This window comes from Cololabis saira, chromosome 13 (genome assembly GCF_033807715.1).
Source record: "Cololabis saira isolate AMF1-May2022 chromosome 13, fColSai1.1, whole genome shotgun sequence".
Taxonomy (NCBI): domain Eukaryota; kingdom Metazoa; phylum Chordata; class Actinopteri; order Beloniformes; family Belonidae; genus Cololabis; species Cololabis saira.
Genome location: NC_084599.1, coordinates 28,397,224 through 28,422,654, shown reverse-complemented (window position 1 = coordinate 28,422,654; position 25,431 = coordinate 28,397,224). Strand labels below are relative to the sequence as shown.

The window sequence follows — 25,431 nt, the reverse complement described above, 5'->3', positions numbered from 1 at the left end:
ATTGACGCCACTGCACCAAACACATTTTGACCAAAAGCCTTTATGGATAGTTAATCTGTGTAGTATGTTATAAATGCTGCCAAGAGTCTTACAACAATTTTGAAGTCAATATCAGAGTGTCTGTCTTTGGTGGAAGTAATAAAAACAGCTAACCTAATGCCATGTGCCAATAACAGAAACAAAAGATTACAGTCTTAACAGGAGTAGCTGCTACACATTAAAGCCCAGTGGCATTTAAGGAGAAAATGTCAATAGTTGTTTTGACACTGACTGAATGAAAATATTCAATGTATGGGTTGTGGAGCGGTGCCACCAGCGGCTGGAGGCAAGTCAGTGTCAGCCTGCTTGTTTTCCCAGGGTTCATATGACAGTAAAATTAATTGGAAAGCTTTTTTATGACCATAGTGCATGCTTCTCCCCAGAAGAGAATAAGTAACACTTTAAAGATGAAGAACAGAGCACAACTGAAAAAAAATGGCAGAGCAATAAGGGTGTCAGGGGAAGTTTCCTTCTCTTTTGTGGTTGTTCTGTGTCTTTGGGGGATTTGTGCATTGTGTATTTCTAGTCTGTATGTCTTCTCCATTTATTCATAATTCTGCTGTTTAAACAGCTGTGGCACAGGTGCTTAAGCTACTCATTTTAGGTTTGCTTGTTCGATTCAAGTCACTGGGTTACCAGGATGTTTTTTTTTCTGATGGCAGGATGCTGTTTTTTTTTTTTTCTTTTTACATATTTATGAAAACAGGTCTTTGAAAAGTGCAGTGAAACATTAACTTGATTTTTTTGTTAAAAGGCACAATAAAGGTATAAGCCATTCACTTTTTGTTGATTTAGTTATGACCTATACACTATTCATTTATTTTTTACCCATATTCACATATTTTAGTCTGCAACTCAGAGGCAGTAGTTATGATTACGTATCACTAATCATCAAGTATCTCTCACATCTGATGTTTAATAAAAATATGTATTTTTAATAGAACTGTCCAAGTGATTTTTAAATCCAAAATTTTCCTTACCAAAGGTTGGGTTTTTGTTTTAATCAAAGTTAGTCTTATGATTAATAAAGACATGTTCTGAAAGATTTTACATAGATGGGTGATGCTGGTTCATTGTCAAAGTAGCGGGGCAAAGAACTAGAGGGCATAGAGGAAGAGTTTTATTACATAAGTCAAGAGCTTCACAGGGGTCACCCAGTGGCCACCCATCTTCCGTGGCGTTTTGATTATAAGCCCACAAAACTTACAAAGGGTTCATCAACATGTGGCAACCCAGGTGTCCCCACCCCTCCTCCTTTTTCTTCTTCAGGGAGGAAACCCTCATCCAAACAGTGGGTATTGAGGACAAATGTTTATTCATTCATAACCACTAAACAAAGTAAATAAGTTATGCCATTATTGGAACGATGTCATTCTTGCATTGTGTATATCTAAATACAGTTTGTGGAAACAAACTATCCTAAACACCAGAATACAGATTTTTTTTTTTTAAAGATGTATTTCAGTTCTTCAGTTTTCCCATATTACCACGACTAGTTCATGGGCATGAATTAATTATCAATTAAACCAAACTTGTTCTCGCTCCATATGATAAAGTACACTTGGGACGTAATTAGGGTTGCCACCTTTCAGAAATAGAAATAAGGGACGCCCTGATTTCAGCAGCACAGGCGCCAAAAAAAAGCCCCAAAACTTCTAAACTGCATAAAAATCAGTTTATTTTATATGAAAAAAACAAAACGCTTTGATTTAAAGTTTAAAGTGCTTTAATAGCATCGAACTTGCATAACTGTATAGACAGACAACCGTACTAGTAACTGAAATATCCTCCTATGCTGTGTATGTCCACATCAGCCAAGATGTATAATATAGCTACAGGTGAAGAATATGGTGTAAAAGTTAATTTATTTCAATAATTCAACTAGAATATGGTGTATAAGTTAATTTAGTTCAATAATTCAACTAGAATATGGTGTAAAAGTTAATTTATTTCAATAATTCAACTAAAAAGTGGTGTAAAAGTTCATTTATTTCAATAATTCAACTAGAATATGATGTAAAAGTTAATTTATTTCAATAATTCAACTAGAACATGGTGTAAAAGTTCATTTATTTCAATAATTCAACTAGAATATGGTGTAAAAGTTCATTTACACAATCAAAGATTTTGCTGGCCTTAATGTTTTCTGTATTTTATTTTATTCATTATTGTTACATTTAGTATTGATGTTTGTGTGACAGACGTGTGTATGGGGCGTTAATGAAAATACGGGACAAATTGCGGCAACATTTTTTTCTCAAATAAAGGACAATTCCGTATTTTACGGGGCGGGTGGCAACCCTAAACGTAATGAATAACAAAAACTGCCCGTGGTTTACTCGGGCGACCATCTGTCGCTCAATCCATAATCTCGCGATAACAGCCTGGAGGCGACCTGCACCCACGAGAATGTCATTTCGCGCGCTGACGCTAAGCTCCAGTCACTGTACTGATTGACAGCTCTGTTATCCAATCAGCGTGGGGCAGTGAGATGCAGGCAGCCAATGGGGAAGGAGAACTCCGAGAGCAGGCGGGATAGAAAAGTCTTGAAGAATAACTCATTGATCAATCTCCAACAAGGCGTAGAGTTGGTCGTCCCGACCCTTGTAAAGAAGTTATTCGGGGGAAGACGCGCTTGTTGGTTCTTAAATCTCAGTTTCTCGTTTTCATTTTGAACGATCAAAAAGGTAAGCGGTTGTTTTCCCTCGTTTTCTGCATTTGGCTTAACTTTTTAATTGTTTTCATTGACACCTTCAATTGGTTGCTAGCTTTTCGAAGTGTAGCTAACTTCAAAGAGTCATACCTATTTTTTTTCTTTTTTTTTTTTTAATGCTTTCTATTTTAAGTCACCAGTGAGTTCAGAATGAGCCAGTCCTGCAGACGGTTTTGATGCTTTTCACTATAATCCACTTTGGTACAGTGGATGTGTACTCTACATCAAACTAACGTGGTTTACTTTAACCTAGACGTGAGTGGGGGGAGAACTTGACTACCAGCGAGCTTTTATCTTATTTTCTCTGTGGTATCACAGAGTTGTAAGCTTCACCGTGCAGCAGCTTCTCGTGGAGACTAATGCCGCGTTCCATTTGTCCTCGGATGTGGGGATTTCCCAGTTCCCAGTCGGATTTTTCAACTGGAACGCCCCTCGAAGTGGGATTTCCCACTGGGAAAGTGGGAGTCTTCACCACCCCCGAGTTCAGATTCCAAGATGGCTGCCCCGGTTGTAAACAGTAGAAGAGAGCTATGTAAAAATTCGTAGCACTTCATTCTAGTTTTGGTCACACTAAATCAGTCGTATACAAGTATTGTTCGGCATATATATGCTGCTATAGTGTAATTTACATTTTTCATGTGGTATATGCGAACTACAATCTTGTTTTCCTACTTTGTAACTGGAACGCTGATAACTCGGCTGTGACGTCATTCCCAGTTCCCAGTTCCGACTTCCGAGGTAAATGGAACGCAGCATAAATGTTGCTCATGCTCTGCGAGAAAACCTGGTTTGGTTTGCAAATATTCGCCTTGTGTTTTCACCTCCGACCTGAAAAAGTAAAGATTGTGCTGTTTATATAGGGGTAGGATGAGGATGTAGTTCTGTTTTCTTGTTTTGTATGTTTTCTTCACTGCTACTGGATTATTTCGAGCCCGCACCATCAACAAGATGAAGTTAAAAAGGCTCCAAGTTGGCTCTTTTACTTTATTCTGGAGCCAGTGCGGATGCATTGGAGGAGTACGGTGTCTAGCGTTGTAATCAATCGATCCAGATGTATGTTTTATGTAGTATTTAACCGTGTTTTATTGTCCCAGAGCCAGGGCACATTGTTTGCTAGCGCTCCCTCGCGTCCGGATGTGCTTTTAAAAGAACTGGGCGTGGCCAGGCGCTCAGTTTCCCGCACTGTATTTAAATCAGCCTGTTCCCTCCCTTTTTGATACTCTGATGAAGAAGTGACAGCCCACTAATTGCAGCTGCACAATGCTGTGTACACTCAGTTTGAGAGAGAAACTCATGCTACTGTGCAGAATTATGAATTATTTGCCGTCAATGTATTTTTTTTAATTTTTTTGTACATGTAAAAAAAAAAAACACTTCAAGAAAACAAAGAATTTCATCCTTTAACACTTTATCTTAATTTACATGTGCAAAAAAAGGAGTAGGAAAAAGTGTACATTTATTTAATCCTACCCTCATTCACTAATCATGTAACCCGTATTTATAAATACTCACACACTGTACTCACACTGCTAAATAACAGTATTATTATTATTACATACTGTAATTATATATACACACATCAGGGCTCCAGAGTGCGACCTAATAGGTCGCATATGCGACCTAATTTATTAAGGTGCGAGTTAAAATTTAATGAGGTCGCTCCGGTGCGACCTATAGAGGACTAGTGGAAAAAAAACAAACATTTTATTTTTTTTTCAGTGCATTTTTTTAGTGCATTAATGGAGTGGTTAATAATACAATTTTACTTTCTGGCTCATTCCTGCGAGTCCTATTTCTCCTCTCTCTGTCTGACTGCACCTGGTACGGTCTGCGCACGTTACGTGCACAGCAGTGCACGCGCGGGTACACGCAGCGCGCTCAAAAAGGTAAACAAAGCAGATGCAGGATGAAGCGGTCTATAGTCGATTATTTTAAGAAAAAAATGTGCCAGAGGCAACAAACGAGGCTGGTGGTGGTGGTGGAGGAGAAGGGTTAGCAGAGGGAGCGACAAGAATGGATTCTTCTTCTGATGAAGAGAGTGACAGGTTGGTGAAAGAAGCGGGGGAGAGTGGGGAGCAGGCTCGCCACCCGTCCCTTGAAATACGGAATTGTTTGGTAATTGGGAATTAAAAGTTGCGTTCCGTATTGAACCAATAAGGAACCCTTTTGCGCTCCGTTGCCTAGTTAAGCCTTAATTATGGTTCCGCGTTAAATCGACGCAGAGCCTACGCCGTAGAGTACGCGGCGACGCGCAACGTACGGCGTAGGTTCTGCGTTGGTCTGACGCGGAACCATAAATCAGCCTTTACCTCTCACTGCTGCTCACTGCACCGACACACGCGACTTTATACAAAAAAAAGTCAAGTCAAGATGTCTCCAGACTCCAGACACCCCACCTCGTCCTAAAAGAGGAAACAGAGGTCTCCCGGAGGTGTGTCAGACAGCATGCTGCAGGGGACCCTCCACAAACGTAATATAACATCCCAGAGGAGCCAGGCTCCTGTTGCACAGTTCCTCATACCTGAAACATCCCTGAGCCTGATATGGTGTGATATGGGACATTTATTATGCTCTTATTTATTGGTCATAATATACAGGTGAAGGTCGGAAAATTAGAATATATTGCTAAACTTAATTAGTTTCAGTAAATTCAACTAAAGGTGAAACAAATATATTATTTCCCACTACATGCAAAGTGAGATATTTCAAGCCTTTATTTGTTATAATTTTGATGATTATGGCTCACAGCTTAGGAAAACCCCAAATAAAAAATCTCAAAAAATTTGAATATTTCATGAAATCAATAAAGAATTAAATAATAAAATTATAACAATAGTTCAGTGGAGCTCATGAAGTGAGCTGCTCCTCATCACTGAACTTTGAGCAGACCTGTTCGGAGTTCCACACCACAGTTCTGAAAGACAAGGAGCTGCTTGTCTTTTGTCATTTTGTCATTTAATTTAGGTCCGGTTCTGTTTAACTGCCCAATGCAGGCAGACTGTTTAATTTACGATGACCATGCTCAGGTTCAGGCTGTCTGTACAGTCATGAAAGTTCAATGCTATTACAGCATTTAGTTTTTTCATATAAAATATATACATTTCTATGCATTTTAGACGTTTTGGGGATGTCCCTTTTTTTTTTTAGCGCTCGCGAAAATCGCTGAAATCGGGACGTTCCTTATTTCTATTTCTGAAAGGTGGCAACCCTAGTGGGGAGAAGAAAAAAAAGTACAGCATTCAACAACAATGGTTGGCACAGTTCCCGTGGTTAAGATACGAGGGAGGAATGTAACTAATGTTAATTGAGGGAACCTTATTGTAGTGTTTCTAAATATGTTACGTGCAATGAAAAATATGGTGCTACCTAATTTGTTTTGGTGCTACTAAATGAAAAGCTAGGTAGCACCAGTGCTACCTGTGAAAAAGTTAGTCTGGAGCCCTGCACATACATACATACATACATACATACATACATACATACAGTTGAATATTTCTATATATTTGTACACACATGCCCATATAAATATTTATATAAATATACTTATTTACACTATACAGTCTCTATTAGAATCAGAATCAGCTTTATTGTCCAGGTTCGAACATTGTCCAACAAGGAATTTGACTCCGGTAATTTCGCTCTTTGGTAGTAAAAATAAACAATAAACAAATGTGGTATTTCTATGTACATTTTAAAGGTGCAGCAGTTTGAGGTAAAAAAAGAACAGTACAGAATAAGAATAACCTATTAACAATTTTACAAGACAAATTATACAAAAAATACAAAAGTGAGAGGTGCAGCAGAGTGAGGCAGACATTAACTGCATCTGCTCTATATCTATGTATATATCTACTTACGCATATATATATATATATATATATATATATATATATATATATATATATATATATATATATATATATATATATATATATATAGTCCAAAAAACATGCATGCTAGGTTAATTGATCATTCTAAATTGCCCGTAGGTGTGAGTGTGTCTGGTTGTTTGTGGGGACTACGGGTGGAAACTAGCAATTCTGCTAAAACCTGGTGTATTTACACTGCTTAATGTAGTGTTCATGAATATGCATTGTCCCGTCTAAATAAACTTTGAAATAAATTTGAAATATATATATATATATATATATATATATATATATATACACACACACACACACACACATTATTTTTTTTTTAATTGAACGTATCTACATAGAATAGAAGAAGCTTTATTGGCCAAGTATGAACATGCCAGACAGGGAATTTGTTTTCGTTTTCTTTCGCCCACTGAACCCATTTAAATAGTTACAAACGGTAATAGAAAAATGGCTCTTATTAACATGTATACAATTTAAAAGTGAAAGGTGCAGCAGTATGAGGTAGTCATGGTTATTGAAAGGTGCATTGTTACAGCATATGATTGTGGTTATTATTGTATATTATATATATATGCAGTTCGTGAGCACAAATACAGTCATTGGACAGTGTCTTACTGAATTGATGTACTGTTGTCTACAGTACGAGTAATTCAGTGGCAATAAATTAAGTTTTTCATACATTTTGTTCCTTTTTTTTTTCAGTGGATTCAATTGCATGTAACCATCTGGGAAAAAAAAACAAAACTACATTTAGCAGGCACATTTGGGTGTTTAAACCTGGCATTATAGAAAGGAATGCTAGTGTTAATCAAACTAAAGTGTTTTTTTTCCCCCATGTTCCTCAAATTTTGCAAAAAAGGAAAGGGAGGAGTGTTTTGAGTTATTCTTTACGATATTTTGTTTTCAAAAACATTTTGTAATGCTTAGGAACATTGTTATGAAAACACTTGCATGATTTTAATGCAATCCAGTCAAAATCATGTAATACAAGTAAGTTGGATTCTAGAGAAAGGTAAAATTTCTAATCGTTACTGTTGTAATGGGTCTTTTTTGGGTGTTCGTGTAGGGCAGCTGCAATGTGGATTCAAGTGCGCACAATGGACGGGAAGGAAACCCACCGGGTGGATTCCCTGTCCAAGCTCACCAAGGTGGATGAACTGCGCCTCAAAATCACGGAGCTTTTTAAGGTGGAACCAGAGAGGCAGAGGCTTTTCTATCGTGGCAAGCAGGTATGGTTCTGTGTTTGGGGTTTTTGCTTGGTGATGTACTCCCCGGTTGTTTTCGTTTCATCACAAGTGTAGGAGCATCTCAAAGTTAAAATCTTGAATGCTAAAATGCTTGATAAAAGTCTCTGGGTGATATCCTAAGGGTTAATTTGTCTGGGATAATTTTTATATTTCCATAATTGAACAAATGGTACATGGATATTGCTGATTTTTCTGGTTAATATTCTCTTTCTGTCTGTGTCTTTATTATCAGATGGAAGATGGCCATACTATATTTGATTATAATGTGGGCCTGAACGACATAGTGCAGCTGCTTGTTAGGCAGAAGATGCCCCCTGCTGATGTTGTCAAAAACAAAGACAAAGAAGCTGAGCTTTCAGACTCTGATTCTGGCTGTGGTTCAACCCAGAGTGAGTCTGACAAGAACTCGACTCATGGCGAAGTGGAGGGTCAGGCCGCTGGAACCTCTGCTCAGACAATTACGCCAGAGCTCATCGATCCTGGATTTGGACTTTACAAGGTAGAGTTTAAAGGTTCTGGGCTTGATTTGAATAGATTTAATGTTTAAGCTGAGATGAGCAATGCTTAGTTATTTGTTCATACAGCTTCCAATACTTAAGAAATGCAGCATTTCAAGCATCAGAAAAGAATTCTGTGAAATACAGTAGTGTGACATCTAAAGCTTGCTGCTGGATGGTTTTACTGGTTACTTTGACCCCTGTTTTAAAGTTGTTATTGTTGCTATTAAGATATTGAATATGTTGCATCCTACAGTTGGTGATCTTCTTAATAAACATCTTTATTTTTTAAGGACATACAGGCAATTTCATATTCTAAAATGCTATTGCTTAAGACTTACAGTTGTAAAATCTTAATGTGCAGATTTGCTAACTTAGTGTTTCTGTTCATGTCAAGATCAATGAGCTGGTCGATGGAAAGGACTTAAACATGGGGGCGTGGTTTGAGGCCCAGATTGTGAAAGTCACAAAGGGGGCAAAAACACCCAAAGATGGGGACGATGATGGAGAACCAGCTAAAGAGGAGATCCTGTACCACGTTAAATATGAAGAGTAAGAAAACATTTTATAACCATACATACCCTTTCGTATTATTTACACTTACTCGCACAGATGCACAATAATTGTGTAATTATTTAAAAAAAAAAAAATAATATTTTTTTTTTATTATCATATCATCAGTGTTGACAGCCCTCTGTCAACGCGGATGGTCAAAAACTTGAAGCCAAGAGCCCTATCTGCTTATTTCTAGAGCTTCTTGTGTTAAATACTAAAATTATCTCCTTTTTGATGTTCGGTGAGTTTATTTGCGCTTCACATATTGACAGTGGTATCATCTGCAAATTTGGTGAGGTTTTGGCTAGTGATGCACCGAAATGAAAATTTGTGACCGAAACCGATAATAATAAACACTTGGCCGAATACCGAACAATACCGAACATGGTTCTTCGCAGTTTTTCATTTATTTTGCCAATTTTTTCACCATTGCATAAATCAAATAAATTTGATTTAGGCATGTTTTTAAAAGAAAAAAATCTTTTACAAAATTACAAGGTAGAAAACATTTGTTGAACATAGAAAAATGAAAATTTTTTAATTTCCCAGCATTTCTTAAATATTCCAGCAGACATTATACCAGCAAAGAACAATAACTTAAAATAAATAAATTAGCAAAATACATTTTTTGGCCATCTTTGAGCTTACGTTAGGCTTAACTGACTGAACATTGTAACATAGGCCTTAAAACAATAAAAATGCATTAAGGCGCTCATGGTTATTTATTATTTCAAATGATAAATCAAACTTGTAGTGCTGACTTTGCAGATGTGCCCCCTCTAGATATTTGAGCAGAACATTCATTGCAAACAGCCATTCTTGTATTATTCTTTGCCACTCTAAAATACTTCCACACTGCTGACATGTTTGCACCGCACCACTTCACTCCACGCTCTTTTATCTGTTTGATTTCGTCATCTAAACGCACCTGTAATAGATTGATTTATGTGGTTTTGGTTCCACCTGCTGGTGAATGTTAGGTAAAATTCTTATGTGGTTAATTTTTGGTTGGCCAACGATTTATGTGGTGCGCAACAGTTACGGAGCGGCCAGTCTATTTCCTTATATTACAACGCCGTTATTAATTGTTCGGTTTTTTTCCCACTTATTCCACCGAACACCGAAAGTGTTTTTTTGCCATTTTCGGCCGAACAATTTCAGTTACCGAACAATCGGTGCATCACTAGTTTTGGCGTAAGCAGGCATGCAGTCATATATACACAGGTGTGGTGTGTCTTATGTGAGCACTTTGAATCAATAAGTACAATTAAGGTTAAAAAGAAAACAATTGGTAATTAGCATAATTATTATTATTCAATGAATTATTAGTATCATTCTATTAATTCAGAGTACCAACTCACATCAGTGTATATATTTCTCACCTGCCATGTTGATGTAAACTGGTGGTAATTTAGAGAATTATTTAAATAACTGTTTTGACTGCATTCCAGTGTGTCAAACATCTGTGACTGCATGTGGCTTTTACCGCAACTAAAATGAAATGCCATCTCGTTAACTGCCAAAGCTACCCAGAGAATGGAGTTGTTGAGCTGCTGGCTAAGGATGTTCGCCCGCGGGCCCGTACAGTGTACCAGTGGCACCAGCTGGAGCCAGGAATGATTGTGATGGTCAACTACAACCCAGATGACCCCAAGGAACGTGGATACTGGTATGATGCTGAGATCCAGAGGAAACGGGAGACGCGCACTCTGCGAGAGATCTACGCCAAAATCCTCCTTGGGTAAGGGTGCTGCTCCATATAAGGAATTATCTGATTTTCTGGTTCGCCACAAGCCTTATTTCAACTAGCTGTAGTGGCAGTTGAACGTTGAAAAATGGTCTCGTAACGGCTTTTTGGTTTGAGTTTTTGGAGTTTTGAGGGAAGATGGTTTGAAAGCAGATTTCCTGTTGTGGTATCAGTTAAATACCAATAAATGGATATTATCTTCACAAGCTTAGAAGCAAAACTTTACTGCAACTTTTTTGCAGTTTTGACAATTTTAACAGTGTCCTTGTTTGCAGTGATGCTGGAGACTCTCTGAATGACTGCCGGATCATGTTCGTGACAGAAATCTACAAAATAGAGGAAGCTGGTTCTTTAAATGACGCCCCAGCTGGATCTGAGAGTCCGTTAAAAAGTAGGACAAAAAGAGTTTTCATCACAAGTAATTAGCTGAGAATCAAAATGGTTTGTAAAGAATGCAATATTGTGTTTATTCCAGGATCAAATGGACCCGAGTGCAAGCACTGTAAGGATGATCTCCAAAAAAACTGTCGCTTGTGTAACTGCAACATCTGCGGCATCAAGCAGGATCCTGACAAACAGTTGCTGTGTGACGAGTGTGATATGGCCTACCACACTTACTGTCTGAATCCTCCGTTGACCTCCATTCCTGACGATGAGGACTGGTGAGTAGATTCCCACAATACATAATATTGATATTAGCTTTCACTTGATCAAATATCAATTATTAATAATGGAAGCGGGGAATGACTCAGATAACATGTCAAATTCACAACCTCGAATGACGTTTTAAAATATTATTGAATTCAAAGTTAACTGAATATTAAATGTTTTGCTATTTCAGGTATTGTCCAAGTTGCCGTAACGACACCAGTGAGGTTGTTGCGGCTGGAGAGAAACTGAAGGAGAGCAAGAAGAAATCCAAGATGGCTTCTGCCAGTTCCTCCAGCCAGAGAGACTGGGGCAAGGTGACAGATGGATCTCTTTTTAAATGAATTATTTTAGATGTACGAGTTTGTGATATGACCCAGCAACTTCTAGATACAGATATTGTGCAAAGTATTGTAAGTAGATGCGAAAGGAGAATTATTGGCCTCTGCTTCTAATGTGCCAATTTCCGATCCAGTTCTATAGAAGCAGAGACGGTAGTTTGTACAATAGAAGTAGTTTATTTGTACCGACCACTGATCATTGCTGTGGAAAGAAGGACACTCGGGTTAACCCGTTAAAGCATTGTTTTAAATGCACTTTTTGTACACATACTATGTTGTTCTGTTGGTTCTTCTATAGATTCCCTACTCGGACCATCATTTTATGTGAAATTACATTTTCAAGTCTTGTCAGATGTTTAGAATAGTTTATTCTGATATATGAAGATTGCCCTCTGTGCTAACATTAGTCACCATTTAGGTGTAGATCTCTATCGTGTTCTAAATCAAAGCTGCAGGTTTTTTTGGCCCCTAACAAAAGTTTACACTTCTTACCATCTAAAAATAGACTTCCAAGTTATTTTTAAAAGGATATGCACAGGTCTTAATATACAAATTACTGTGTAAAAGAAGCGTGAAATACTGCAGAAAAAAGTCTAAGAATCGGTATTAAAAATAAAAAAATGTCAAAGTTGTTAATTATTGTTGTTGTTAGTATTCAATGTCTGCCCAGTGCATGAGTGACATTGCACAGTCAGTACTTGATGATTTTATTGAAAAAAAATTAAAAAGATGGTCATGAATAACAGTTGCCAATACACAGTAAATGTTACCAGTTTTAAAAACGACAAATTTAATGTTAAGCTGCGTGTGTAAAGAAGTTGTACAGTTTTGAAGGTGACATTTGAGCCGGGTCATTTTGTTGATGGCACATGTAGTGTCATAAGTTAAATGGCTTATATCGTACACGTTTCTAGTCTCTATATATTTATATATACACTATATATTAAACACCGTATTCTAAGAAAAAATAAATGAACAACCTTCCTGTCCTCCAGGGAATGGCATGTGTGGGCCGAACTAAGCAGTGCACCATCGTCCCGTCCAACCACCACGGCCCAATTCCTGGCATCCCTGTCGGCTCCCTGTGGAAGTTCAGAGTGCAGGTCAGTGTCGATCCTGTTGCTTTTAACCAGATAAAACAACTCTCAAACAATTATAGTTCTTGTAATTGACTGGATCTGACAGTCTGTTTTTTTTTTTTTTTTTTTAATGTAGGACAAAAATCAGTTATTTCATTCCTTATTAATTACTTGACTTGGTAACTAAGAATTGTAGTTAAGTATCTGAAAATGATTATGATCTCTTATGTTTTGAATCATTTCCCCCTAGGTCAGTGAAGCTGGGGTCCACAGGCCGCATGTTGCTGGAATTCATGGCAGAAGCAATGATGGTGCCTACTCTCTGGTCTTGGCAGGAGGCTATGAAGATGATGTGGTACGCTCTTTCTTGTATAAAAGATGGCATACATTTAAGTTCAGTGAGGCCATTGTCAGTGACATAATCTATTTTTGACCATGTATATGTTTAACACTGAGATGTTTCTCTGTAGGATGATGGCAATGAGTTCACTTACACTGGCTCAGGAGGACGAGATCTGTCCGGAAACAAGCGAACTGCTGAGCAATCGTGTGATCAGACACTTACACACATGAACAGGTATGGCATGAAAAGGCATAACATAGTTGACTTAAATAAAAGCATATCTGACCACCTTTTTGTGTAGTTTGTTTGTACATTAATCACTTATTTTGGGTCCCATCAGGGCGCTGGCTCTCAACTGCAATGTCCCCGTCAATGATAAACATGGAGCCGAGGCCAAGAACTGGAAAGATGGCAAACCAGTTAGAGTTGTGCGCAACTGCAAGGGACGCAAGCACAGTAAATACTGCCCTGAGGAAGGGAACCGATATGATGGAATATACAAGGTATAAGAAACATTGGCTGCCTGTGTTTTTGTGCGCATTTAGGCTGGGGGCATGTCACTGCGCTCCCATCTGTGGCAACTATTAAACATGACATGACAACTTGATGAATGTATTTTATCTATTTTTCTGTAGGTGGTGAAGTACTGGCCAGAAAAAGGCAAGTCTGGCTTCTTGGTTTGGCGGTACCTCCTGAAGCGTGATGACGATGAGCCAGCACCATGGACCAGAGATGGCAAAGAACGCATCAAGAAGCTTGGTCTCACCATCCAGGTAGAGATGATTAAATGACATTATTGCATGCATGTGTCTGGTGTTTTATTTACCGGTATTTATTTTTTCTCAGCATGTTTAGGTGGTGAATGTCCAAAATGCTTAATGTCATGTGTTCCAATAGATGGTTGGATTCTCTATTAACTGCCTTCCTGTTGATTCCCATGGTAATATTGAAATAAAGTAATTAATTTGGCTCTTGCTGCAGTATCCTGCCGGCTATCAGAAAGAGAAGGAGAACAAAAATGAAGTGGAGGAGGAAGCAGCAACGCCTAGCAAAGCAAAGAGGAAGAGAAAATCTCAGGGCAGCGGTATGTTCTGTCATGTCTTTTTTTTTTTTTTTTTTTTTCTTCTTCTTCTCTCTTTTTGCTGTCAGTTAATCTAAATCCTCCTGGGGTTCTGCATTTATGCAGAAAAAGCTTTTTGTTGTTGGGGAAAAATAAATGTTTGAGCAAAATGTTCTGACCTCATATCCCACAACTTCTAAATTAACAACAAAATGTTTCTCTGTCAGAATCCTCCAAGACATCCCCAGCCAAATCCGTCAAGAAGATCAAATTGGAAGTGTACAAACTTTCCCAAGAGCAGAAGGCCCTCATCAAAAATGACAAGCAAAACAAGAAGTTGTGGGATGATGCCATGGAGTCGCTTTCACTTGGACCGGTGAGGAGAGGAGAGGGGGTGGGAGGTGCAGTCAGTTTTATCAGAGAACGTTTAAGTGCTCAAAGCTGGAAAGATTGCATTGAAGCTGTAACCTAGAAGTCTTTCAAAATTAAATGTCATGGCGGTTGTTTGACTGACTGCATAATCTCATTGAGCAATTTGTTAGTTTAACCCAGTTGTTTTCAAAAGGTTAGAGCCAACTTCCTTTTAATGGTGCGGTGGTTGCTTATGTCTATCATTTCAGTTCCTTCAATACTTCATACTTTTTTTTTTTTTTTTTAACCTCTATACAGAAATTCTTGAGCAAAGTTGAAGAAGTTTTCCTCTGCATTTGCTGCCAAGAAGTGGTCTTCCAACCTATCACCACAGAGTGCCAACACAATGTCTGCAGGGTAAGAAAATGATTACTGTCTCTGATGATCATGAATTTATTTTTGACTTGATATTTACAGTGAGACTAAAATCACTGCTCATTCAAGGTGGGGTTGTTGCATCTATTTGTCTTGTTGGTAGAGAATTGAGGCAGAATGACAGCTCAAACATTTCCAGGATAGTTTGGATGTTAATGTGTGTCCATTACCAGGAACAGCCCAACAAGAGTTTTAGGCCCTTTAAAGGGCTATGGTTAGTCCCTGCCTTGGGATTAAGTTCTTCAGCGTCGAGTCCCTCCCCCTTTTTTTTTTTTTTTCTTTTTTTTTTTAAATAAAAAAACTAAACAAAAAGTGGGATATAATGTAGCATTGGCTGCTGATTTGTTGTGCTGGAGATAACATTCAGCCCTTGGATAATTTCTCAATTCCAAGTGCAACAATTTTGGACTTCTATACTTTGTAGTTCATACTTAGCAAGTACAATTCAGGAGAACTGACCTTGGAGGGTGGAAGGATGCAGCTTGGTTTTGCTGTGTGAGTTTTTATTTTTCCTCCAATGGCAAAAAGTGGACTTTATAGCTACCAAACGATATGGAGTGCTGGTTAAATAGACACCTCAGCTGAAATTACTGATGAAACCTTGTTGGTTTTATCCTGAACCCCCTCTAATGGAAACCTGGCTACAGAGCATAAAAGAGGCCACACACCGCACAACTACTCCTGATTGAACAGATGGAAATATGTTACTCGAAAGCACACTGATAAATTGGAGCAGGCACAACAAACTACAAGAACAATGAAGAACAATTATGGTGATGGGATACTTCCAAATAATAATTGAGGTTGATTTGAAGAAAGAGGAGGTGGAGTGAGGGGCACTGCTCAGTGGATCATGTTATGGCCCTTTTGCACTAGTATCGCTTCACCTCGGTTCTACCCGCCACGGCCCCGTTTTGCGCTTTTGCATTCGGGCTGAGACGGGTAGAGCCGCTCCAAGCCGATACTATTTCTGTAACCATTCTGGCGAGGTTCTATCAGGGCTGAGTAGGGACTATTTCCGACGTCACCACCCTCCGCGCCAGTGATTGGTCGGGGGGCCGTCAGACGTTTGAATCAGGAAGCGGGAGTCAGAGCGAGAGCGACCCGCGGCTCGCTGCGATTTAATTATAAAGTGCAAAACGTCTGTTTGGTGATCCAACTCTGAGGTGCAGATGTTCATAAACCTGGTGACTGACGAGAGAATTAAAAAAGGGATGTAGACGGGCTGTTTTACTCTCAGCCGCTCGCGGCTCCAGCTGATTTCTCATCAGCGCCGACATGAACAAAGCGGTTGCGCAATCGAGTACGTCACAGCAGCTTCACCACAACCTGCCCACTTTTCCCCTGGCTGTGGAAAAACAAACGAGTAGAGGCGTGACGAGCCGAGTCGGGCCGAGTAAGTCCTAGTGCAAAGGTGCCATTAGTGTCCCCCTGCAGGGTAGGCCTATAGCAGCTAGGCTTCATTCCATATCCATCGGCAGAAAAGCAGTCGGACTGAAAGTCTGCTCTCGTCTCACCGACTTTGTCAAAAGAATACTCCCGAACACACCAACCCGACGCCGACTGGACCGCACGTTCTGCGTGTGTGTTAGGCGGATACGTCCCCATAACTTGCAGGCGGCGCTAATGTGTGACGTCGGCCAAAAAGGAAAGAACAACCGGAAATGATGGATCACTCTAGTCTAGAGTTGGAGCCTGCTGTCATCAGTCAGTGTTTGATAGAAGTCAAGAAGGATCAAAAATAAGATGACTAATAATGAAAATATACTAGCAACACAGTCAAACACAATCCAAACCGATGTGATAAGTGTAGTTTAGTGTCTGTGCCGTCGCTGTCTATTGAGTATCCATCATCATTTCCGGTTAACTCTTGATTCGCTAGTCAAGGGCTAGAAATCCACCAATCAGATGGGTCATAGTGGCCGATTCTACATGTCGACTCGGCCAAAATGAACGTCAACTATACCGACGGACGACTGCACGGGACACCAACCTGACTTGAGTCACCGACGGCGGCCGATAATTGGGTTGGTGTGTCCCGACCTTAAGACGAGCTGCTGTAGTCTTGTCCTGTATCTGCAGCTATGACTGACTCTAACACACTAGAGTTTAGGCTTTACTAAACAGAAACATTTTAAGTTTGGTTTTAAGGTGAAGGTGGTGTCAGCCTCCTTAACCCAGATTGGAAGTTGGTTCCATAGTAATGGTGTCTGGTAGGAGAACGCCCGTCCTCCAAATCTACATTTGGATACTCTAGGAACTACGAGTAAACCTGCACCCTGAGAACGGAGAGCTCTGTTAGGAACATACGGTACTATTAGGTCTTGTAATTTTCGCGGAGCTAGGCCATTTAGGGTTTTATACGCAGGTAATAATATTTTGAATTGGCTTCTGTTTTACGGCCAATGAAGGGAGGCTAACGCTGGAGAGACGTGGTGTCTCTTGTTCATTCCTGTCAGCACTCACGTTGCTGCATTTTGGATCAGCTGGAGACAATTCAGAGAATTACTTTGATATCCTGCTAATGATACATACAGTAATCTAGTCTGTTAGAGGCAAATACGTGAATTAGTTTTTTAGCCTCACTCTGGGAGAGGATGTTCCTAATCTTTGCGATATTACAGAGATGGAAAATTGCTGTCTTACAAACCTGATTTTAATATGCTGTTTAAATGACAAATCCTGATTGAAAATAATTCCATGGTTTCCCACAGTAGTACTGGAGGCCATCGCAACACCATATAATCCCTTCCTAATGTATCACCACATTGTGTGCAGTAACTAATTGTATTAATGATCTTAAAAAGGTGCGAGAGGTGTAAAAATGATCTTATATTCTGTGGCTGCTGCATACTGACATGCACAAGCTCTACCTAAGTCCCAGTGAAGTCTAATGTCCAGTTTTAACCCTTTTCTCCTCTTTTCACTATAGGAATGTCTGCAGCGATCCTTCAAGGCAGATGTATACACCTGCCCAGCCTGCAGACATGATCTGGGGAAGAACTACTCCATGTCCGTCAACAAACCTCTGCAAGACATTCTAAATCAGTTTTTCCCTGGGTACAGCAGTGGACGATGATCCTTGGTTCTGCCTACTCTGCCCTCGGGATGGAATGAAGAGTGTAAGGGGCATATTCAGTAGAGGCAATAAAGAATCGGTCTGTCTTAATATATTTTCGATTTATAAACTACAATATTTGTGGACTGAAAACCTACCATTACTCCATTAATGGCATCAATTAAATTTTTTTTCTTTTGCTCGGAAAGTTAGTTCCACTTATTATTGCTAATGTTGTCCATTATTTAAATTGTGCATTCGTTTTTACTAAATTCATCAGAGTTTAGCACTGATCTAGAAAACGCTGACTCAAATGGTTTAGCCGTTATCCCATCTGGTTAGGAGAGACCTTTTTGTATAAGATTTTCTTATCCGTTTCACCGTCAACGTTGGCCTATCTTGGGCAAGTTTTTTTTTTTTCTCTTTCTCTTTTTCTCCGCATGATTTGTATATTGAAATTGCACTGATGAGTGAACAAAAAGGTTGAGTTCCTTCCTCCATTAAGATGTAAATTACACCAAATCTACATTTCATAAACTAAAGCTGAAGAGTTTTCCTGTGTTTGAGCGGTCTGAGGGGAAGTGTCTTTAGGGGAACTGTGTCATAAAACTTGGTATGGTTCTACTGGTTCCTTAAATGTTTGGTTTTATTTTATTTTTTTAATGACACATGTTGCAATTTGGTTAAAAATTCCTGTTAATTTTATAAGCGTGTAAAAGACACTGTAGATTTTCCTTGTTTTTGATTTTAAAAATTCTCTTTGAAATAGTCCGAAGAGATGAAGGTGTGCAAGCAAGAGTGTAAAAGTAAAACTCATTTATCTAGCTTTCTAGATCTTATCCCAAATGAACAAACCTAAGTCAATTTGGAGACTATGTTTTGTTTTATAAAGTTGATGTATGTAATACTTTCTGCTTTAAAAAAAAAAATCTATAATCTAATTCTTCCGTCTGTGTTGGGAGTTCAGGCCTTTGTCTTGTCATCAGTCACTTGTGATACTTGATCTCTTTTAAACAGTGCTGACATTGAAGCGTAAAGAGACTGCACCACACAGCTCCATTTATGTACTGTTATATCCCATTGCTTTTTTTCCCCCCGTTTTGTTGAATATTTTGTGGTAAAGTTCATCTGCACAGTGTATGTATTCTAATACAGACAATTTGTGTTATTGGGGCAAATATTTGCTTAGACTGGTAAATTTATATTTTTTTCTGAAATTGTACAATTTTTAGATCATTTTTAGATGTAGTTCAAGAATTCTTTGCACGTTTGGTGCAAAACTTTGTCAATACATTTTCAGTGTTTTTATTCAATAAAAAAAAAAACGTGAAACATGGATGCGTGTGTGTTTTTGGAGTGTGGGGTGTTGGTTTAATATTTGGGGATAAATGTTTAAATTTGGATTATTACATTGACTTGCCTCATGGTTATCGTTGTAATTAAAGACAATTTATAATTCTCTGCACGTCCATTACTGTCTGGTTCGGATCGGCCATCAAACTAGACAGGCAGAGACTGCAATGGACAATTAGGTCTGCGGAGAGGATAATTGGGACTAACCTCCCATCTATCCTGTACCGGTCTGGGACCAGGAAACGGGCAGGTAGCATCTCTGCAGACCCCTCACACCCAGGACACAGTCTGTTTGAACTCCTCCCCTCTGGACGGCACTACAGAGCTTTGTAGGCCAAAACCTCCAGAGACGGACAGTTTCTTCCCCCAAGCATTTGCTCTGATTAAATCTCATCACTCAGAGTCTTAGAGTAATCAACCACTGTTGTTAACAACCACAATCATATGCTGTAACAATGCACCTTTCAATAACCATGTCTACCTCATACTGCTCCACCTTTCACTTTTTTTTATTGTATATAGGCTATGTTAATACGAGCTGTCATAGTGAGAAAAATAACCTGAGTCAAATTCCCTGTCTTGTTTGACCTGATTTGGCACATAAACCTGATTCTGATTCTAATTTAAAGGAAGACGGCCACACTTAGACAATGTGGGCTTGTGACTGTTGTGAGGAAATGTAAAATATTGTCAACTGGTTAATCTGAAAATGTCAAAGCACGATAGCGTGTACGTGCATGGCGTGTGGTAGGTAAGCGTCAGCTCGTAGTGGCGAGGCTGCGATTTCATTGGTCGAATTGTCTGTCCGTCACCTCGACAACCAATCACATTACGAGCCTGCTCGCCAAAGAAGACCGCCGTCCGACCAATAGGAACGCGCGGTTTGTGAGAGGGGGCGTGAACCTTTAAACAGGCTCAGCTAGCTAATGCTAGAAGAAAATCGATACCAGGAATCTTTACTAAACGAAACCAAATCGTGCAACGAAAAGTAGGAGAGGACGATAATCTGCTGCAGGAGGTATGTTTTCCCCCAACGGGGTTCATTTTATGCAAGTGGAGGAAATATTTGAATCGTTTACTGGTTATTCATGTTTTTTTCTGTCGTCGAGGTGTTTTGTTTTTTTCTTTAAATGCAGACATTGAAGCTCTTAGCTAGCTGCAGGCGAGCTAACGGATTTAAGAAGACAGTTGCTCTTTAAATTATTTCGATTAGTCTATCACAACGCTTTAAAATGCTTAAAATGTATGCGATTCCGCGTTTTAAGCCGGAATTATGGTTCCTTGTTAAATGGACGCAGAGCCTACGGCGTAGGTTACGCGGCGACGCACACCGTACGTTGTGCGTCGCCTGCGTAGGCTCTGCGTAGGCTCTGCGTCGGTGTAACGCGGGACCATAAATCAACCATGGAGACTTGTTTCTGCTCCGGTTTTTGGTGTCAGCTGTGCGAGGCTAGCGTCGTCTCTGGCAGCTCCTCGCAGCAGTTCAGCCAGAGGGACATCTTATGTGCACCGAGCTGAAATGATCTTATCACACGGCCGTTATCTCCGAAATTATTAAAGATTGACGTTTGTGCAATATTGAAATAGGTTTAAAGGCCCAGACAAAGATTTGGTTCCGCGTAGGCCCGTATTGTTGTGGTTTTAGAGAGATGTGGGATCATGTGGCCTCCTATCCATTAGGGCTGTTCGATTTTTTTTTTTTTTTAACTTTTTATTTAAACACTTTAAACATTTTACTGAACAGGGCAGAAATGAATCTGCCAAAAGCAAGGTAAATTAAAGAACCACATAATTGTAATATTAAAAATACTAACGGTAACAACGATAAGTAGAAGAGCAAATATCTATGAATAGTGGCTGAGCAGGATTTTATAAAGAGGAACTCCCAAAAGTTCTCCCTCACATCATCCCATCCATCAAACCCTCAGGTATCTTGAAATGCAAGTCCATCTCCGCAGGAAAGTGTCCATTGTGAGCTGTAGACTAGCTGTCATTCGCTCCATCGTGTATACATCTTTCAGTCTCTGGGTCCATTGAGCTATAGTTGGTGGTTTTACTTCTCTCCAGTTCACTGTAATCATTTTTTTCGCCACCAATAAAAGAATCCTCAATATATATTGTTTGTCTACATTATACACGTCTTTGAGTACGACTCCCCACAAGAACAACATTGGTTCTAGTGTAACATCTATCGCCAGAATAGTATCGATTTCCTTTTTAATATTATCCCAGAATCCTTGTAATACTGGACAGTCCCAGAAAATATGTGTGGTGTCTCCAATCTTTCCACATTTTCGCCAAAAAAAAAAGAAAAAAAAGTGAAAAATCGATTTTACGAGTTTCACGTTTTAACATCGTTCTAATTACATAATCGCGAATACAATTTAAAATAGATTAATCGAACAGCCCTACTATCCATTGATTAGATCAATCCTGGGTTTAAATAAGGATTCAGAATCAGAAGTTTATTGCCAAGTAGTTTTTTTTTTTAAAACACACACAAGGAATTTGTTGTGGCGATATGGTGCTATACAAAAGAACAAATTATATTAAAAGAAAAAATGTACAACATGTTGGTTTTTCGGTCAAATTTGGCTTCCAGTGAGAAAGGATGGAGTTTAAAATCTTACTGCTGGTCTACAAAGACCTGAATGGTCTTGGACCAAAATACATGCTGGATCTGTTAGTTCCTATGAAGCTCCCAGACCCCTGAGGTTCATCTGGATCTGGTTTGTTGTGTGTCCCAAGAACAAGTTTAGTTTTTAGTTTAGTTTATTTGCACATAAAACAGAACAGTAAAAACAATGGTCAAATGAAGCATTGTGCAGGGGAGGTGGAAGCCAAAAAGGCGTATGAAAATGCCTCCCCTTTATAAAACAAACATAAACAACAGTAGTAACAGCAGCAGTTGTAAAAAACACAAAGAAATAAATAATATAAAACAGAAAAAGACAATTTAGCATGAAAAGGAAAAACAATACTGAATTATTGAAAGATAGGAAAAATTAAGATGATGTAGGATAATTGCATGAAAAAAAGTACAATTTAACAATTCCAGAAGTGTTTCTGTTCTTAACTAAAGAATTATTTTTTTGAAAGTGTTTTTTGAACAAAGCCAGTGAAGATATTGATTTTAGTGATGTACCGGTAGGTAAATTGTTCCATAGGGTTCCATGGTCCTCTGTATTTTAAAGTGCGTTGATTGTGTGAAGTCCGGCATAAAGGAAGGTGAAAGTCCTTTGAGCGTCGTGTCTGATATGAATGGATGTCTGAGGAAAACTTTAAAAAAATTCTGAAAGCTTAGTGGCAGGTCATGAGATGAATATACATACTTGTACATAAACACACAGGTAAGATAGATGTTCACATTGAAGACTGATAACAAATTACATTTTCTAAAAAGAAGAATAGAAGATTCTGTTTGGCAAATGTAGCCATTCTCAAGAACCAAGCAAGGTGAGGCAGCGTTCAGTTATTCTGCTCCTCACCGGTGGAACAAACTTCCTGTAGACCTGAGGTCTGCTCCAACTGTCAGCTCCTTTAAATCAGGGCTAAAAACATTACTGTTTACTCAAGCGTACTCTAATTAACTAATTAAATACTTAAGTGCTGTACTCTACTGCCCTTACTTTTTAACAACTTGTGCTTTTTATTATTTTACCTCTTTTCTTATCATTTTACTTCATTTTATTTGTTATTTACTGTTTAATTGTGTCTTGCCGCTTTTAATGTTGATGTAAAGCACTTTGAATTACCTTGTGTTGAATTTTGCTATACAAATAAACTTGCCTTACCTTGCCTTGTAAGGTATGACTGAATATTGAGGTGATATGTGTGGCAGCATAACTGATTTCACATGTAGTCTTGGAAAACATTTTCTGTTAGACGGCATTCACAAGTTTTAATTTTTTGTATTTCAAGTTCTTCTTGTCTTTTCATGCACTTAATTGAAACCTGGCTCCAGGCTTGTTTTGCTATATGCAATTGAGTTCATGTAATTCCAGTTTTCCATGTTTTAAACCTGGATAGTCACTGTACTAAAGGGGATTCAAGTAGTGCTGTTTTTACAATGTAGGTGATGTTTATGTGTAAGGTTATGCATATGCAGTGCATATTTTGTGATGCATTTATGGTTTTTTGATTAAAAGAAAAAAATATATATATTGAATAGAATAAGCTTTATTGGCCAAGTATGAACATGCCAGACAGGGAATTTTTTTTTTTTTTGCTCACTGAATCCAGATTTAAAGAGTTACAAACGGTAATAGACAAATGGCTCTTATTAACATGTATACAATTTAAAAGTGAAAGCAGAATGAGGTAGACATGGTTATTTAAAAGTACATTGTTACAGCTTATTATTATTATTATTATTATTGTTGTATATGAATATACATTTGCTGTAATATAAAACACTAACCTTGTTTTCCAAGATATGTGTTACCACTGTAGTTCAAATGTGGATCTACATTTTGTTGATCTTTCCTTAAATGGCAAAGTTAAATTTTTTTTTTTTTTTTTTTTTTTTGCTTTGAGTTGGTTGTTGTACATTTATTTAAAATTAGGGACATGGTCTTTCGATTGACAGCAGGCATAGCCTATGGCCACCGGGTATCAATTTAGCTACTTAGGGCTGGACCGACTACTGAGCTGTGATTAAGCAAGAGAAGATTATAGTTGTTTTTATTTTAAAGATGATATGGCTTGTACTGATAACTTAAGAAACCATGCTGTAACCAGTTTTGGGTTGAACTGGAGAAGTTCAGGGGTGAGCCTTAGCTAACCCTTTTGTAGTATGGTGCTTTTATTGAACTAATCCTAAAAATTTCTAAAGTATACTAAATTTCAGTCAAAATAAAATGTGAGGCAGCGTAGGAAATGTAAAGTTGTTCAAATAATCCTTTACACATTTTGTCATGTACAGCAGTGTTACCTTTTATCACTTGAACAAACATGTTTATGTTGCATTGAAAGTGGGGGAAGGAATCACCAATGGTCAAGTTTAGTCTGTTTGTTAACTGAGCATAACATTTAAAACATAAGGAAGTATATGTTGCAAAGTACTTTTTTTTTTTTTGTGATAGTAAGCACAATTGATATCACAATTGAAATTCTATTGATGGCACACCAACATTTTGGGTTCATTCATTTGTCAAAAACCCCAGAGCATGATAAGAGGGCTCTGTAGTTTTCTATGCATCCAACAGTATAGTCACTTGAAGTGGATTGAAACACTTGGGGTGACAAAATAAACTTCCTAATAACTCCAAATTGTTTTTATTTACACAGGGTGACTTGTACATGTACATTCTTTAAATAATAATACAGCTGTTTAAAAGGAGATTCAACACTTTCATAAACACATAGATTGTAACTTTGTATACAAAAAAAGGAAATTACTCTCTTTTTTTAATTCCAATTAGTCCAAAGATTTTTATTATAAATCTGCAATTAATGGCACAAATTAATTTACCTTCACGGATTAATAAGGTATTTTTGCATGGAATTGAAATATATATTTTTTATTGTTCTCTTTAACTTAAAAAGATGGTTTTTCAAATTGCAACAATACATTAATTTACAATTATCCTTAAAACACATCCTGAAAGTCTAGGGCAAATTTCAATCAACAAACAACAACTGATCTTGAGCCTAGTAATTCTGTCGCAGAATGTCCACAGAATATATAATATGAAGCATAGCCTTTAATGTTTACATTGGTTCAGCCAATGGCTAGCTATCATTACTTTATAACAGGCAGTTTGTTCTAACCCAGTGTCAGCTTAGTGGTAATTTCTGACTTTGTCACCGAGACATATGAACGGGATACGTCCGTTAACAGTGCTGCGGCCTTCCTGCACTAAATAAAACATTCTCAAATTAAACAAAATATTAAACGTGTGTTTCAAACCTGTGTTCTAAACAACTGAGTATGGTCGCAGATCCGCCGCTATAAAAACACCAACGGCATTAGCTACAGCTTCAGCCCGATCTGAATTACTGGCAAAAACCTGTTTAAATGCCAAAGGTAGCTGCGTTGACACAGTGCTGGTTTCTTTCCTTGCAGCATTGATATTCACATTC

The 25,431-nt window shown here is 38.3% G+C and overlaps 2 protein-coding genes across 2 annotated transcripts in view; both read left to right on the top strand.

The window, feature by feature from the left end:
• The first annotated feature begins 2,596 nt into the window (after positions 1–2,596).
• uhrf1 (ubiquitin-like with PHD and ring finger domains 1) lies at positions 2,597–19,326 on the top strand. Its single transcript, XM_061738521.1, has 17 exons — positions 2,597–2,726; positions 7,700–7,862; positions 8,113–8,379; positions 8,775–8,929; positions 10,458–10,673; positions 10,955–11,070; positions 11,155–11,341; positions 11,521–11,644; positions 12,664–12,771; positions 12,998–13,102; positions 13,218–13,324; positions 13,431–13,593; positions 13,726–13,863; positions 14,072–14,174; positions 14,378–14,526; positions 14,820–14,918; positions 17,869–19,326. The coding sequence occupies exons 2-17, from the start codon at positions 7,710–7,712 to the stop codon at positions 18,013–18,015; spliced, it is 2,337 nt and encodes a 778-aa protein (XP_061594505.1). The 5' UTR covers positions 2,597–2,726; positions 7,700–7,709; the 3' UTR covers positions 18,016–19,326.
• Positions 19,327–20,239: 913 nt separating this feature from the next.
• kdm4b (lysine (K)-specific demethylase 4B) overlaps positions 20,240–25,431 on the top strand; it is a 53,663-nt gene continuing 48,471 nt past the window's right edge. Inside the window, exon 1 of the mRNA XM_061738520.1 lies at positions 20,240–20,365. The gene's annotated coding sequence lies outside the window, so the exon portion shown is untranslated. The remainder of the gene's footprint in view (positions 20,366–25,431) is intronic.